Below are 16,647 nucleotides of genomic sequence, written 5' to 3' on the forward strand. Positions count from 1 at the left end.
GTTTGTTCGGTGAGAATCGTCTCCTGCTTGCAGACCAACGTGCGTGCATGATGGAATCGAACTGCACTAGTTCGAAAAATGTATTACAATTTTAACAGAGAGCGATATGAAGCAACATGCACAAGATGAGCGTGCCTTAACTGTTCTTACGTGATTAAAATGAGTAACAGTATCAGCAGTAGAGTTTATTTCTGCCAAAAGGGCATGCCTTCCACTGGACACCATGTGGAAACTTTATGTAAACAAAATGTTGCACCTGCGCTTTAGTCTAGAGCATGCCGTAAGTCTGCAAAATAACTGGTTTCACCAGGTTCATGGCTCAGTTGTCCTTTTAAATAATCATAATTTTACATATGAAATAATCTTAATAATAAAATAACTGACATTTATTCACAGAGTTCACTATCAGTTAATACCAATAGATTAGCAAATAATCAGCAAAATTTGCAAATTTTACATGTAATGTTCCTGTTTCCAAATTCATTTTCACAAAGAAATGTGGACAAGTAACTTTATTTTTGGGGTTAACCATTACAACACAAAAAACACTGAATTAATTAGGCCACACTGGATAATACACGGAGGAAGTAGATTATAATTGACCAACGGTGTGCTTCTCTTTCATGCATTCTCCTTTATGATTTTTTTTAATCTTCTCTTCATTTACCTTTACAAATCCAGACAAAAACAGACATAATAAAACATTGACTGTTCAATTCTTGTGTTCTGTGTTGTTCTTTTATAAACCTGGTCTGACACCCATAATAATCTGTTTACCACCTTTGTTCAACAAACTACGCGTGTTAACAACTAATTTACTCACCTGTATTCTCTGTTAAGCTCATGTTCTCCTGAAAAATAGAAATAACAAAAATTACTTATAAAACAACTGAAAGTACTACATGTGTATGTATGTTCATATAGATATGAATCACTGCTAGAACAGGAAGCAAAATCATTGCTCATTACGCCTGAGATCAAAGGCTATAGTTACACAACACAATATTAAATATTTTCACTAGCTTTCCTATTTGTGGCACAAATATCACCATAGTATATATTATCTTCTTAGTTATTACAAGGCATTAGAATATTGATTAATAAAAAAGTGTGCTATAAGCAGAATTAAGATACTCTCAAATAATACAGCAAACAGTTAACTGTGAACAATACCAAAAAAGCAAATTGCATGCAAAAAAAGTAGCATAATTTGATTTCAACTTAGAGAATGTCAACACTTCCTATCGTGTATATTTCAGGTCAAATACTGGATATATGAACATATGTATTCTGAAGTAGAGTTCATACTTGCATCAATAAAAACAATAAAAAATAAATAAAAAAAAAACATGAGTGGAGATAGTGATGAGAACTTGTAAGAAATGCATAAATATACCTAACCATTAGTTATGTTTTCCCCAGAAAATTCACCTTTCACTCTTTTAAGCTCACCATTTATTCTGTAGTGGAAGAGCTTAAGGTCAGGATGAAAAAGAGGGCAAGTTATACTGCGGCTTTCAAATTGCAAGTTCTGCGGAACACAGACGGAAACAGCAGCAGGTTGCAGCTTGAAAATTTTATGTCGCTGAGACAAGTGGCAGAAGCAAGGAGACAAGATGAAGGAAGCCCCATCCAAGAAGCAAGCTTTCCAAGTTATGCCTGTGACAGTTTCAGTCAGAAGTTATTTCTTGAGTGGCATGTAGTGATGTTACCATTCCTTCCGGCATAACAGTAAGAAAAGAAAAAAAGCTTTGATCGGCGATGCATAATATTCGGATAGAAGGTGAAAAATCATGGGCAACAGCCACTTTCACATGGTTTCATGGAGCTTCAACTACCACATAATTTTTAAGGGGAAAAAAAATTGTTACAAGTGCACATTCTACATGTGTAAATATGGTACATTTATTTCTTAAGCATAAAATGTGTTGTAATTTGCGAAAAGGAGCACAATTTGCATTTCGTGCCAAAGTTACCTTATTTCAAATGCAAGAAAAACATGTTTAGAACATTACAATGCACACAGATAAACTCCTTTTTTGCATCAATTAACATTTTTCAGTTTTATTGCATTTGCGAAAGATCAAAGTTTGCCTCCTAATTAGTTCTAAGACACCATTTACCTTAGTAAAAACATATACTGAAACAGCTTACCTTATTTTCACCTTCAATGCTTGGTTGTGTATCATCCTTATCTGTTCTATTTTCAGAATCCTCTGACTTACTAGGGCTGATAAGTTTTGCAGTTGACCTGTAACAATAGTAATAAAAATCAATAAACCTTTCATAAGATCATCAAATTTTTGATAAAAATTACGAAATAAGGAAAATGAACATCGATATCTGCAAAGGAGAAGGGCTTTGGAGCTCGGCCTTACCAACCAGCATAGTGGGCATACACCTTAAGGTTAAGAATTTAGTACGTAAATACTATTAGCTTTTGCACAGGTGAATTATTTCAGACACACCAATTGTTCAAAAGACCTTAACTCAGGGCATGAAATTTAAAGTTTGAAGTCAGTCGCCAGACTAAAATCTTTGGTCGCCACTATTTTATATTGGTAAGTAATAAAAATATGAGCAAGTATTAAAAAGAATTAATGTTTGTTTAGCGCTGTCGTTCTGCACTGAAGTACCACTTATCAATCGCAGCTGCTGGGTCAAACTCTGACAGGGGGGGGGTCTATTTACAAAAACTCTGAGCAACTCATCCAGTGTCTCAATCTTTAGAGAGTTCCTGTAATTAAGTAGTCTTCAGTCTGTTGTGACAGCTGAAACCTCTCTCACATGAAACTGTGCTCACTGGTAGAACAGCACAAAATGTCAAAATCTAGAGCAAATTGGGGAATCTTGTTGAACACTCCTCACTGTGAATTTTCTCCAGCATCTGATTCAAAGTCAGAGAAGGAAACAAAAGTTTGTATTCTGTCCACTCTGCTAACAGAACATCCATTTTCTCATTATAAAGGCTCGGGTTCAAGTACATGTAGAGCTTCTTTATTTCTTCTATCTCAAACTGAAGAATATTTTCTTTGGGAGGCCAACCCAAGGTGTCGAAAACATGCAGAGATGCAATCACATCTGTTGATATAGATTGCAATCTTTCTGTGACGTACACCTTCGCATTGTTAATTAAGTTTCCTCTAACAGTCTGAAACTCTTGCACATCCCTGATCTTCCCTGAAATGGATACATGGTCCAAGAAATCTTGTTCGCTTGGTCCAACATTAGATTGTAAGTCATCCAGTGTTCAATTCTTATTTTCAGAGATGCAATCAAAAGATTCTTATTTTATAGTGCCACCCTTCAAGGGTTCAATTTCCTGCAGAAATCCAAAAGGGAAGTACAGAAGCTTAACAAATTTAAATTGCTTCAAACTTTTCAGCAAACCCTTAGCTTTAGCGCCATCATTGTCTTTTCCATGGGCCACCTATTCAAGCTTTCATGATTGCAAGAGAGCTCTTACAGCACTTCTTGCTGGCTAGCCACCTAATAGTGTGGATATCACTCAGTTTTAGAATTTCTTCTATAACTTCTGCCGTTTCTCTCAAGAGGTGAAGTCTTTTAGAAGAGCCATTATAACACTGAAAAATATTCCTAATCACGGAATCAAATGCTCTAAGATATTCAACTTCACCACACGCATCCAGCACAGCTAACTGCAAACGGTGTGCAAGGCAGTGAATATTTATCATTTTATTACAAATAGCTTTAATTTGCACAGCCTATCCTGATTTGTGCCCGACCATATTTGCTGCAGTACCCAAGCCTACAATTTAACACTTGTTTCTGTATTTATTTGAACCTATTGCCTTATCTAAATAATCAGTTATGGCTGTGAAGTAGCCAGCAGAAGTAGAGTTTGGAAGCTCTATTATTCCTAAAATGTCCTCCTTGATGTGACCGATCATTTGCATTCACATATCGAACACACACATCCATCAATCAGAAGGCTGATTGATGTATGTATTTCTCTGGAACCACTTCACTCACAGGCAACTACCACCGAACCAAAAAAAAAGGTAAACAGAACGAATTTACTACCACGTCAACCAACCTTCACGAGTGCAGTTATCGCATCCTTTTGTCAACAAAGACTGGACACTGGCACGCGCGAGAGCAGTTCACAACTGTGAAAACAGGGTTTTTCCGTGCACAAGCAAGGAGTCTCGGTTGAGCCACGGTCTGCTCCACTCTACCCCTCCCCTCCCCACCTTAAGTCCGAGTGGAGGAAAAGCAAAGCAGGGAAAATGGGTTGGGTTTGGTTGCATGTGCATCCAAAGTGGTAGCATCCCAACAGTTGCAGAACTGTTGTGCCGATTAGATGGTGTCGGCATTGAATGGACGCGGGGTTTTCAATCGGCTCGCTTTCCAAAACCATGTACGAACGTTGGATTGAGATGTTCGGGCGTGTTTGACACATATTTGAAACAACGAAATTTTAGTCGCCAGCCCCAAACTTTTGGTCGCCAATGGCGACCTGGCGACCGGAAATTTCGCGCCCTGCCTTAACTTAATAGTTTTTCTTGTATGTACGCATTGCTTGCATTGTAGAATTATTTTCCTGTAGTTTACGGTTATTACAAGCATAAGAAAACAGTTTTTCTTTGTGACGTTTCAGGAGAACACACGCTCCTTTCATCAGACATTTATTTTTAATTTGACTAAAGATACAGTTATAACAATGGTTAGTAATTTTTTAAATAAAAAGAATCCGTTATATAATGGATGTTGTCAATGTTACATTGTAATAATATAGCAACTTAACAAGTCACAAGAAAACTAAAGGAAAAGAGAAATACAGACAAAGATGAAAAATCTGTTGAAAATAAATTTGTGTGTATTCTATTCCAGAAGGGATTCTCATATAAAATTGCAAAATTTTTTAGAAGTTTTAATTTCAAAATTGTTTTTAAATCACCAAGAAATTTGGAATGTACATGTAATGAATTCAAAATGAGAAACTCTACCAGATGTGGAAACCACAGGAATATATAATATAAGTTGTTCATGTTCAAAGGATTATGTGGGACAAACAGCAAGGAAAATGGCAATAAGATGGCACGAACATGATTTGAACATTATAAATCTAAACCCAAGAACAGGTTTGTCAACTCATATCATCGAAGAGAAGCATTTGATTAAAAAGAGAAGGGTTTTAAAAAGATTAACGGGAAACACAGAGTTGAATGTCTGGGAAGCTTCGTTCATTGCAGAAGAACACTGGAATAAATTAAATAATGAAAATGGTAACATAGATCCAGTATGGAGTTTTCTTTCTCACAAATGGAGTAAGCCACCATCTTGAAAATTTAATGTAACAGAAAACATCAAGAGACTTTTTGAAAACAATGATGAATTTGAATTACATGACGATATTTGGGATTCATAATTTTAAAAAAAAATCTGAAATAAAAATAAAACAGACTGCTTCTTTTCACAGTTAAGTTGCTATATTACAATGTAACATTGACAACATCCATTATATAATGGATTCTTTTTGTTTAAAAAATTACTAACCATTGTTATAACTGTATCTTTAGTCAAAATGAAAATAAATGTCTCATGAAAGGAGTGTGTGTTCTCCTGAAACGTCACAAAGAAAAACTGTTTTCTTATGCTTGTAATAACCGTAAACTACAGGAAAATAATGAACTTAACTTAAATGTCATCTGAGAATATGAACCTTCTTGTTTTAATGTTTCTCACCTCGGTCTTTTAAGAGAAACTTTCTCATATTTCCGAACTGGACTAGGAGACTTGCTGATAGATCTCTTACTTTCCCTGCTGCTGCTTCTGCTCCTACTACGACTTGAGTCTCTGCTTCTGCTCCCGTCGCTGATTTCTCCATCAGACTTCACCTTCTGTTCCCTGGAATTAAATCCACAATTACAAACTGCACATAATTAACTTGGAATCATGTCCAGTGATCAAACATGGGTCCTTGCCAATGCTCTGCCAAACATAGGTGCACAAGATCAACCTCTGGGACAGTTCCCAGTCGTCGTATCAATTGAAATTCCATGATTTGACACATTGTGCTGGAAAAATAATGTGCTAAATCCATTTGGCACAATTTAAAAATTATGTAAATTCCATTACTTTTCCATGAACTTTAATATAACTTCCCAGACCACTCTATAATGCTTCAACATGGTAATAAATTTTATGTTTTTCAGGGGATCAAGCTAAAAAAAACAAAATGCAGGAAAACGTAAAACTGAGGAAAATTTTATAACATTTTGCTGTTAGGACCATTAAGATTGAATATATACAATGCAGGAAAATGTAAAATCTGGGAACAGCACACTTCCCCCCATGGGCGCCGACTTGTCAAAATTATTGGGGAGGGGGGCTCTGATCACTGAAATAAGTTAATGAATGACTCATTCTCTCCCTTTTTTAACTTTTGGCCTCAGAGTTCGGAATCTCATAAAAGCCCACGAATTCCTCAAAAATATCAAAATTTTTATGCACAGTTCTAATGGAGAATATTAATTGTCCACGGATGGATATGTCACAAGTTTCGTCAACCATAATAGCAAAATATTCCCGACTTTTAATATCTGCTACCACGGAGCGCAAAACAGATCTCCCTAATATATCAATGATCTCGTTCTGAGTGTCATGTTAGAGCCATTTGCAGCCCAAACGTCCCATCCACTACCCTAGTTCATGCACATCGTCTCTTGAAACTCTTTTTAGTAAAAATTTTAACAATACTAATAATTACATACTTAGTATATAGTAATAAGTCATGTGTTTTGCTGTCTCTGGTCATAGCCCTCCCCAAAGTTGATGGTTTAGCGGTCTCAGACCCCCAAATTGATGGTCTACAACATTTCAAATGTGTATTTAAAGTTAAATTCATGTGGCACAATTCAGAGTAAACTTTACAAGAGAAGCAAAATAATACAAGATCCTCTAAAGCAAAATTATTTGGGGGCTCTGCCCCCACATCGTTAACATTGGGGGGGCTCGAGCCTCCCAAGCCCCATGGAGTCGGCACCTATGCTTCCCCCCCCCCTTTTCTTTTCATATCTTTCTTCCCCATGAGTTCCGGAAGTTGAAAATTTAGATGCATCTGAGTATAAATGTATAAATACACATACTACAGCATTATTGTAATACAGAATGGAGCATCTGCAAATTTCAATAAGCAAGTTTCTTCCCTGCTGTTTTACCGAAAAAATGATCACATGGAGCTGGTTGTAGGGAAAAAAATGTAATATGTTTTTTAAGATCTTGTATACTGGCAAAGGGAAAAAATCCTTAAACTTTCCTTGTTTTTAAAATCTTACAAAATTCTCAAAGTTTGACAATGGTTTCATTATAGGGCGCATTCCTGATTTTTCCAGGATTTTCAGTTGGTGAGAAGCTTGTCTGCTTTCAAGAGCAATTTCCATAACACTGAAAACTTCTTAAAACTATGGGAACTAACTTAACAAACAAAACATAAAATTCTCAAGAGAGCGATATGAGGAGGAAAAAAAAATCAGTATTACACACATTCAAAAGGTTAAAAAAAAACAAGATTAGGATATAAATACATACCCAGAACCAAGAAGAAGAAAAAATACTATCAATCATGCAATTTGGACTTACAAAAAAAAATTGACGTCTTTGAATGTAACTGAGAAACAAAAGAAAACATGCTTAGATATTCTGACGATAAACATACTTGACAGGAGTAGCAGCTTGTACTTCACCCTCATCTTTGTTTTCTGGACTTTTTGGTGAGCTGACACATTGCTCTTCCTGGGTTTTTGGAGAGTCGGCCTCCACCATCCTTTCTGGACTCCTAGAGGGACTTTCTTCCTTCTTTTCAACATTACTGTCACTTTCCTTTCCAGATTCTGGCTGACTTTCCCTTGAAACAGTTCTAGATCTATAATGAAAAATATAGATTGCACAGATTAATCAATCCTTTATGGTTATCGTTCAGACTGAGTTGGTTGATGTATTGGAAAGTATCAGTCGGAATTTTTGTAACCCAAAAAGGCATTTTGTTCTTTTGTGGGGTCTGCAAAAATGTGCACAATACTTAATAATAATAAAAAGAACAACAATCTGTAGCGCAACAGTCCGGGAGGGCCAGGGCATGCCTACCAACTGCCCGCTTCAGTCCTAAATGCCTCAGCAGAGGTGGGAGATCATCCAATCAGTTATGGGGTGATGCGTGGTCAGCAGAACGAACCCGTAGTAGTTGTAGGTTTTCCCTGATCGGGTTACGCTAATCATTCGTAGCTCCCCAATTTCTTCATGATGGCGGCTGGGCACTCGTCCCATACACTGGCCAAAATTTCAGGAGAAAAGTTGTTACAATTCCCCCAGGAGACTCGAACCAGCATGCGTTCTGTAGCACGAGCCCAAGGCCTGATGCCTTAAGACAGTATGGCTACGGTGCGGTACTGCACAATACTTACACAGTCTAATTATCCTAAAAATATATATAACATTTGAAGTTTTCATTTATTCTGCACCAGAATTGTGTGAAAAACTGCATCTGTAGTGTGTCTGTGGTTTCTGTTCAGTCATAGTTACTGGCCAAGATAAGCATATCAGTGTAACTGTTTATGTTCCCCACTTTATCAAGATATTGCTAGTAATGAACTTTACATGTTTGTTCAAAATATAACTCACCTTCTCTTTGGTTCCTCTTTTGGACTCTCTTCACTTTCCTCTTTGCTTTCTTCCATATCATGACTGGATGATCTACGTCTTTGCAGTTTAGGCTTATCACTTCTCTCAGGTGTCTCAACTTCAGATTTCATCTCTTCAGTTTTATCTTCCTTATTATCTTCAGACTGCTACAAAAAAAAATGTTACTTGTGTTAAAATACATAAGGCTGAAACCAGAACATTAATCATAATCAATTAGAATTAAGTGTGACCCATGAAATAATCACGGTAACATTCTTGCATAATTTTGCTTTTTGTAGACGATTGCGGTTTAATGTAGATCAGGTAGCTAGCCATTGAACTATAGTCAGCTAGGAAGGTGGTTCACACAGTGATTACAGGGTTGTTCGCTTTATATCCGACCATTTTTGACGGGTACTCACCTTAAGAGATACCATGCCACCACCACCGATCATGTTCTATTGGACCCCCAGCATTGCAGTTTCCATTGCAGCAAGCAACGGTGCAGGACAGGCATGGGAATTCTGTACCACTCCTCCCTGCAAGCTTTCCATAGACCATCCAGGGTGCGCGGGCGGCGATGTTGAAGACGTCGTTTCAACAGTCCAAATGCGCAAAAATCCATTGGACTGGCATCTGGGCTTTTCACAGGAATGTCTTCAAACGGAATGACATGAATTCCTAATGACACTTTGCTTGCAGCCCTTCTCCTGGTGGTTTTCGTGGGTGAATGTTTCGCAAGGAGAGCCTGTTGTGTGTAACTGGCCACAATAGCTTTCACAGTAGTCACCCCGAGTGTTAACCCATTCTCCCGACACTGTTTCACAATGCGTACGTATGAAAACTTAGCATGGAAAAGGGCCATTGCGTAACCCTCCCAATACCGGTTGATTTTTGGCGGCATTTGATAACATTCACTACCAGCACCTACAAGGTCAGACACAACACTGCTACTGCCAGCACGATACTACACCAGGTGGCAGCATAGAAATCGAAAACGTTCAGATATAAAGCGAACAACCTTCTTTATAATATATCTTAGTGGATTAACAAACCACTTTTGTTGGCTTTTTTTTCTTGTACTTCTCAGTTTTTATCATGTCAGGGCTCTGTTCATATTTTCCCCAATGGATGTCATTTGAAATATTGTAAAGCATATGTTTGGGAAACTTTGTGTTCTGGTGGTAATCTGCTGGTTAATCTCTTGTGGTAGAAGTGTTGCTTTTATAACTGCATAACTTTGAAAATGGGGAGTTTTTTTAGGGATTCTGATGAAGTGACCAGAAACTACAGAGTAGCTTCCTACAAGAATCGGCAGTGGCATTTCATTTCTGACAAGGAATTTCTTCTCGATATGACCAATGTTCACTGTGAATTTGCATTTATCTGTAAAACATGACTAAAGATAGGCAGTTAGAGTAATAACAGATAAATAAATACAATGATTATTAAAAAATTTTCACAAAATGCACACAATCTTTGAATATAAATTGGAGTGCTAAGTATTACCATGCGTTCATTTTGCTAAGTATTACCATGCGTTCATTTCAATCTTCAGCCGAGAGATCGGGAGAAGCGTAGTGGGCGGCGCTGACGGAGATGTCGACATTTGCGGCCTGTAATGCCCGCTTATTTTTATGGAGATATGCAGACATTTATATAAATATTGCAAAACGAGCACTAACCTGTGTTATAACATGCAAAAGTTCTTCTGTAATTCATCACACAAATAAATACGCTCTAAAAACGATGTTAAGAGTCACAGATAATAAAACATTTTAATCATAGTTTTGACCAGTAACGTCCTGCTTAAGTTTATATCCTTGAAAGAGTTTTGTATTGATGGGGATCGTTTGGAGGTTTCGAATGTGCAACACTGTATCAAGATTACGCTGCAGACGAAACCTTTAAAAGTCAATGGTTTTCGTGAGCTTCCTTGCAATCCGAAATCTCCAAGCTCGAGTTTTTGTTCCTTCGCGACTAGATTAAGACAGAGCTGTGAATATAGTGGCGAGCAGATGTATACCAAGAGCGTGTTAATTTCGTACTGTGCGCAAGAGTGTTATTCTTGGTTACTTGCCGTTACTTGTGTTATTGCAGTGTGTATGTGTGTTGTGTCAGTGAGACAATTGGAATGCCAGCTGCAAGGTTCACGTTAGAACAAAGAATTTTTATGTATGACACTTACGTGAAAACAGACTCGTGTCGAGTCGTGTCTAGGCAATTTGTACATAAATTCCCAAGCGTTTCACCTCCACATAGAGATACGGTTAGTCATATTGTCCTTAAATTACGATAAAATGGATCGTTAAATTTTAAAACACCTAAGCAAAAACAATTGATTCTAACTGAAGCAAAACTCGATGAAATTGGTGCAGTGTTAGAACGTTCTCCAAACAAACCTCTACGCCGTGTTTCACAGGAGATGGGCGTGTCAAAATCATTAGCACATACAGCCACTAAGGTACAAAAATTAAAACAGTACTCTTATAACAAAGGTTAGTGCTCGTTTTGCAATATTTATATAAATGTCTGCATATGTCCATAAAAATAAGTGGGCATTACAGGCCGCAAATGACGGCATCTCCGTCAGTGCCGCCCGCCATGCTTCTCCCGATCTCTCGGCTGAAGATCGAAATGAACGCACGGTAGTAATCTGCATACAACTCAGGATAGAAATCTGCACTTTTTTGGGTTTTGATTTTTATATTTTGACAGATTTATTAAGAGAAAATTGGAATACGCACTATTCTACATCAGAGCAATTAAAATTAAATTTAAATAATACGAGATGTTTTCCAGGAAAAGTGAATTTCATTTGACCCTTAAGGAAAAAAAAAAACAAATTTAGCCAAGTGATTTCTTAAACAGCACGGACTAAACCTGCGTTCCGAACATACATTGACTTTATATTTTACAATAAATATGGCTACCGATCTATGTAAATGCAAAAATATAAAGAACATGTCTGAAGAATGTGACAACATGGCAAGATCAATTGAAGTGAAACATTTCTTAATTTTTGTTGCCTTTCAATGGAACTAATGAAATAGTAAAAAGTACATGGTTATATCTTAGGCTGTGCTTGCATGAACATGGCAATATGCTACAGGTTTGAATCATTAAGAGATCTTCTTTCAAACATCACTCATCAAAAGAACTTCACCTATCAGTTCCTATTTTCCAAAATTTGGCATGTTAGGTTCATTAAGGGTAAAGTTCCCTCTGCATACAGCACTGTGCCATGAAAGAAGATTTAGGGAATGTGTAGTGATGTGATCAGCAGCATGCTCTTGCTGCCTTTACCCTGCCAGGGTTAACCAAAGGCACCCATCGATTTGAGGTTGGGTAGGTCCCAGAGCACCACTTTGTGCAGGGACAAGACAGGAAAATTCCAACCTTAGATCATCCATACCGTGAACTGAACCTGGGTCTCCTGCATGGGAGTCAGATGCCCTAAAGACCAGACCATTATGGCTCACACAAACAGGGATACATTTCCTATTGCTCTACAACTTACCTGAACTGTTCCTTCTTCCCAGAAAGACTTATCTTCCTTCCACCCATCCTCGTCAACAGGCTTTGGCTCTTCAGTTTCCACTTGCTCCTGTTGCTGATCAGGTTCCGAGTCCCGCCTCCTAGCTGGCGACATCTTTGGCAAGGGAGGAGCATCCTCGTTTGGAAGCGGAACATCACACAATCTAAATTCCGGTACTTCAACCTTATTTACATCATTGGAGACGGGCAATTCCTCTTGCTCCTCTATGTTGTTTTCGGAATCTGGTTTCTCATCGTTAATTACTTTGGCATCCTTGCGTTTCTCTGCATTCTCCTTCCTTTTCGATGCATGTTCTTTCTTGGATTTCTTCTTCTCGGTTCCAGAGTCGTCAGAGTCATTTTCAACTGATTTCTTCCTCTGTTTATCTTCCTTGGAATGGCGGTGGGTATGCTTATGGGATTTGCTTGAGGTACTCTGCTTGTGGTCAGAAAGTGCTCTACGATCTGACTTTTGTTCTGAAGTCTTATCATCAGCTGGCTTAATTTCTGATGACTTGGATTTTTCCCTGCTTTTCTCTAATCTTCCACTTCTTCTCACCATTGTCAGGCTTTCTAACTAATGTTTATGTTTCTTATTATTGTAACTAGTCTGAAAAAAAAAAAAGAGCTTTAATTAATTTATAAAATAAGAACTGTCAATGCAAATATCATTTGCCATTGATTCCCTTGATATTTCATTTCACATTTACTGACTTCCATTCCACAAAAGAAATTATACACATAAGGTGAATTTTGTTTTCAATAATACAAAGTGGGGGCCGGCCCACTATGTGCCTCCACCAGGTACTGAATCTGGGACCCCTTGATTACACTGCAACATATGACCACTATGTCACAAGGGACACATAATTTATTGATAACTGTTAAGTTATAAATTATTCAGTACTCAGTTTAATCAGAATTACTTATTATAATAGCCATGTCTAGTTCACCACAATTTTTGACACCGAGCATAGTGCAGGTGCATTCCAGTTTCCAAGCGGTGCTAGTTATTGGGAGTAGAATCTCTTTTCCTGTCTACCTTCCTATCTTCACACTTTGTATTTCCTTGTCTCTCTGTTCTTCACCCTTTCCCTTGGTGGTAGGCGAGGAAATATAAGGGGGCAAAATATCCTTCCCCCACCCCCTCTTGGAAAAATCAATTTTTACCCTTTTATCTCTCCATATACTTTGCCTCACTACTTTCTGATCTCTCAGGTCACACTTTTGTCTCTTTTTGACTTCCTCCTGTGTCACTCTCTATGGAAAAGGGGAAGATCAAACAATAGTTTTTGAATATTTTCATGTTAAACATTCATTTATCCTTTTGTAAATGTAGCATTGCGCTGAATTTCAAAATAACTGTCCAGTTTATGTTTCCTGCGATACAGACATTTATGACAAAACATCAGAAATAAACTATTGACATGCAGTTTTCAATCACATTAGATTGTTACTGCCAATGATTTCAGCTGCAATTTACACATGCTCATCTCAGACTTTTACTTATTTCTGGTGGATCAATTTGCCTCAGCAGAATATAATTTTAGCACCTTTGGGTAATGGTTCCGATTGTTTTATGATTTTCTTCAAATTCTCCTAGCAGGAAGACTAATTATCGTAGAATTTTGGAAATCATTATCACAAAATTTGAACCTATCTTAAAGTAATCAGCACTTTTTTGGATTTTGGAAAAAATAATAATAAAAGATATTTATGTTGAAACAACTTAAAAATTACCTTACGCAAGCATGTGCGCTCCCCACGGACAATGTATTTTCCATTGACAAGACATTGTTAAGTATCTTACACTAGTAGGAATTAATGTAGAAGTAAATCGGAACATTAGCAGAATGTACTTAGGAATGTACTTGCTAAGAGAACCAAACTTGGCCTGCCTAACCTAACTAGGAAAGCATATATTGAACAAAATCTTAAGTATTCGCTAAAACTCCGCAGTATGTGCTAACAGAAGTAAATCAAAATCGTACCATGTTAAAAAAAACAACATGAAATTGCAATAAAACAAAAGGAGCTTTGGCCCACCTTTATGTCTAGAGATTACAGGATAAGGCTTCCAATATTTATCAAGGTTTTCTAAATGCGGTAAAGAAGAACTTCTCTCTCCTCTTTGTTAGACAGTGATTTCAACTTAGTCCCCAGCTATTTTGTGGGTGTTCCTGCATATGTTTTAAAATTATCCTGTTGTTCTATCAATAAAATTGTTGAAACACTTTTTCATAAATATTGCAATTACATTAAATTGATCAAAATATTAGTTGAAATTGTACATAACTGCTACAATGGATTCAAAGCATTTAAGGTGATGGTGACCCTCTGTACACCGAGAAACTTGAAAATTTTTAGTGAGTTGGGAAGATTATCATTCACAGGCATGTTTCTCTTCGGTTTAGTTTATGTTTTTCTAACTATGCTTGCCTAACCTAACCACACCTTATCGCCAGATAGAGTAGTTTTTGTTATTCCTTTTTCCTCTTCCCTAACACACAATATGGTGGGCACACGTTAACTACCGTTGTCGGTATGCAGTGTTTCCAACCTTATTCACTGAAAAATACCTACTATCGTGTTCGCCACGTGTGCAAATTGTACATTATGCACAGGTAGCTGACGGATAGCCCCACGAACCATTCACGGATAGCCCCACGAAACATTTCCGATAAAATTAGGTTAGGAAAGCATAGTTAAAAAGGGGGGGGGTTGGAAACACTGACAGGGGGTTACGTCATCAAACGTATGGAGCATCCGCTTCACGTAGGAAAGCAATGGCAATTGTGCAGACAAATAGATTCAACGATGAAAGAAAATACCTCGACGAACGTTAGAAACCTTAGAGAAACTCATTTCCATATGTCGTTTCGGTAATTATGCGTTATCGCCTCTCACTTGTTTATTTCGTTAATTTTAGCATACCTATTCTGCATTGAGGAAGATTCTTTAAGGTGAAGTTATGCCTTTTTCCATAAAATAGTGTCAACTTTTCATATTACAAGTCATTATTTGTCTTCCTTGTTCCACTTGGGTAACAGACAATATGGCGTGCACTCGTCATGTATCAACGCACGTCGTGCTTGTGTTTTGTCGATTTGAAGTGGGTATGCAGTGTTTCAACCTTCTTAATCGAAAAATACCTACTTTCATGTTCATTATGTCATCACAAACCATTGACGGATAGCCCCCCCAAAAAAACATTCACGACAGCCCCACGAACCATTTCCGCCAAAGTTAGGTTAGGTTAGTAAGCAGAGTTAAAAAAATTCTCGTAAAAAAAGGCACGTTTGGAAACACTGGCGAGACCGCGTGACTTTCAACGCTCGCGCCATCTGCAGGTACATAATGGAAACAAGGGCGTAATGTTGTTGCTTTACAGAAAATGCAAGTTTCTTACATAAAAAGTTATTATTTGTTGTTCTGCAGCATTCTATTTCCGTGAAAGAAAATACCTCGAAGAACTTCGACAATGCTACAAAAACTGATTTCAGTACCTAGTTTCTCCTGTAAATTTGAATAAATCCGTTCGGGCGATATCGCATATTTACCCTTGTGTAAAAATGAAGAAATGTGTCTCCGATGTAACAAACTGTTACCCAAATGAGCTCAGAGTAAGTATATTATGATATTTCTATTAAAAAGTACGGCAAATAAATGAGTTGTCTATTTTCTAAGAAAACAGGCAATATTCACATAAAAACCCGATTGTTGATGTTGAATCGCTACCCATTAAATTTACATGCAAATTTAACTCAAGTTAGATTAACACTTGGCAATTCTTATGCAATATTACATTACCAATGTTTGTATATTTCGTCCATACCTTTAACTACCTTTTCCTCTTCTTCAACGCTCGGTCCGATAACAGCGTGATTTACAGCGCGAAAGAATACGCCATATTGTCTACACTTTACCCGATTCTTCTTTTCAAGCAAAGCACAACGTATAACATCCTTAAAATTTGTCAACAGTCTTTGTGGGTAATATTCACCGTTGGCAACACATCAATTTATTTCCATTTTTCTTATATGTGGACATAAAACTCCAAAAAGCGTTACCGATTACGTCTTCAATTATGCGCACACCCGAAACACACAAAGTTCATTGTAGAACTATGTACGTAACTTACAGCCAACACAGCACCATTGGAGCCCAAAGCATCAAGTTTATGACAAAACATACATGCATAGAATAGCGAACTAAACCCTATGTGATAAGATTTTGCAATTAAATGAACGGCACATGGCAACATTCATAAAATATTCATAGGAATTCCGTAGGAAATAATGGTGCTGTTTCATGCAGTAATTAGAGTAACCTACACCAACTTTTAGCAAGGCGCTGTATTTTAGCTTTAACATTTGCAAATTTATTTATATTTAATAATTTACATTGGATTCTTCAAAATGTGTAGACACTGAAAATCTCCAATTTTACACGTTATTCTTCCCCTGT

At 37.3% G+C, this 16,647-nt stretch overlaps 1 protein-coding gene across 4 annotated transcripts in view; it reads right to left on the reverse strand.

The window, feature by feature from the left end:
• The window catches only part of Acn (apoptotic chromatin condensation inducer acinus), a 33,363-nt gene extending 17,066 nt beyond the window's left edge, over positions 1-16,297 (reverse strand). For 3 of the 4 annotated variants that reach the window (XR_014443590.1, XM_083139155.1, XM_083139153.1), the window contains exons 1-7: positions 16,016-16,297; positions 12,164-12,790; positions 8,644-8,810; positions 7,682-7,888; positions 5,710-5,871; positions 2,155-2,251; positions 824-851 (exon numbers count right to left, since the gene is read on the reverse strand). Coding sequence is in view for 3 of the 4 variants with exons in the window: in XM_083139155.1 (XP_082995281.1) it covers positions 824-851; positions 2,155-2,251; positions 5,710-5,871; positions 7,682-7,888; positions 8,644-8,810; positions 12,164-12,742 (1,240 nt within the window). In the remaining variant the exon portion in view is untranslated. The remainder of the gene's footprint in view (positions 1-823; positions 852-2,154; positions 2,252-5,709; positions 5,872-7,681; positions 7,889-8,643; positions 8,811-12,163; positions 12,791-16,015) is intronic. The other variant, XM_083139156.1, reaches the window with a different exon arrangement.
• Between the last annotated feature and the right edge of the window lie 350 nt (positions 16,298-16,647).

Source organism: Lepisma saccharinum, chromosome 17 (assembly GCF_977018435.1).
Source record: "Lepisma saccharinum chromosome 17, izLepSacc3.1, whole genome shotgun sequence".
NCBI lineage: Eukaryota > Metazoa > Arthropoda > Insecta > Zygentoma > Lepismatidae > Lepisma > Lepisma saccharinum.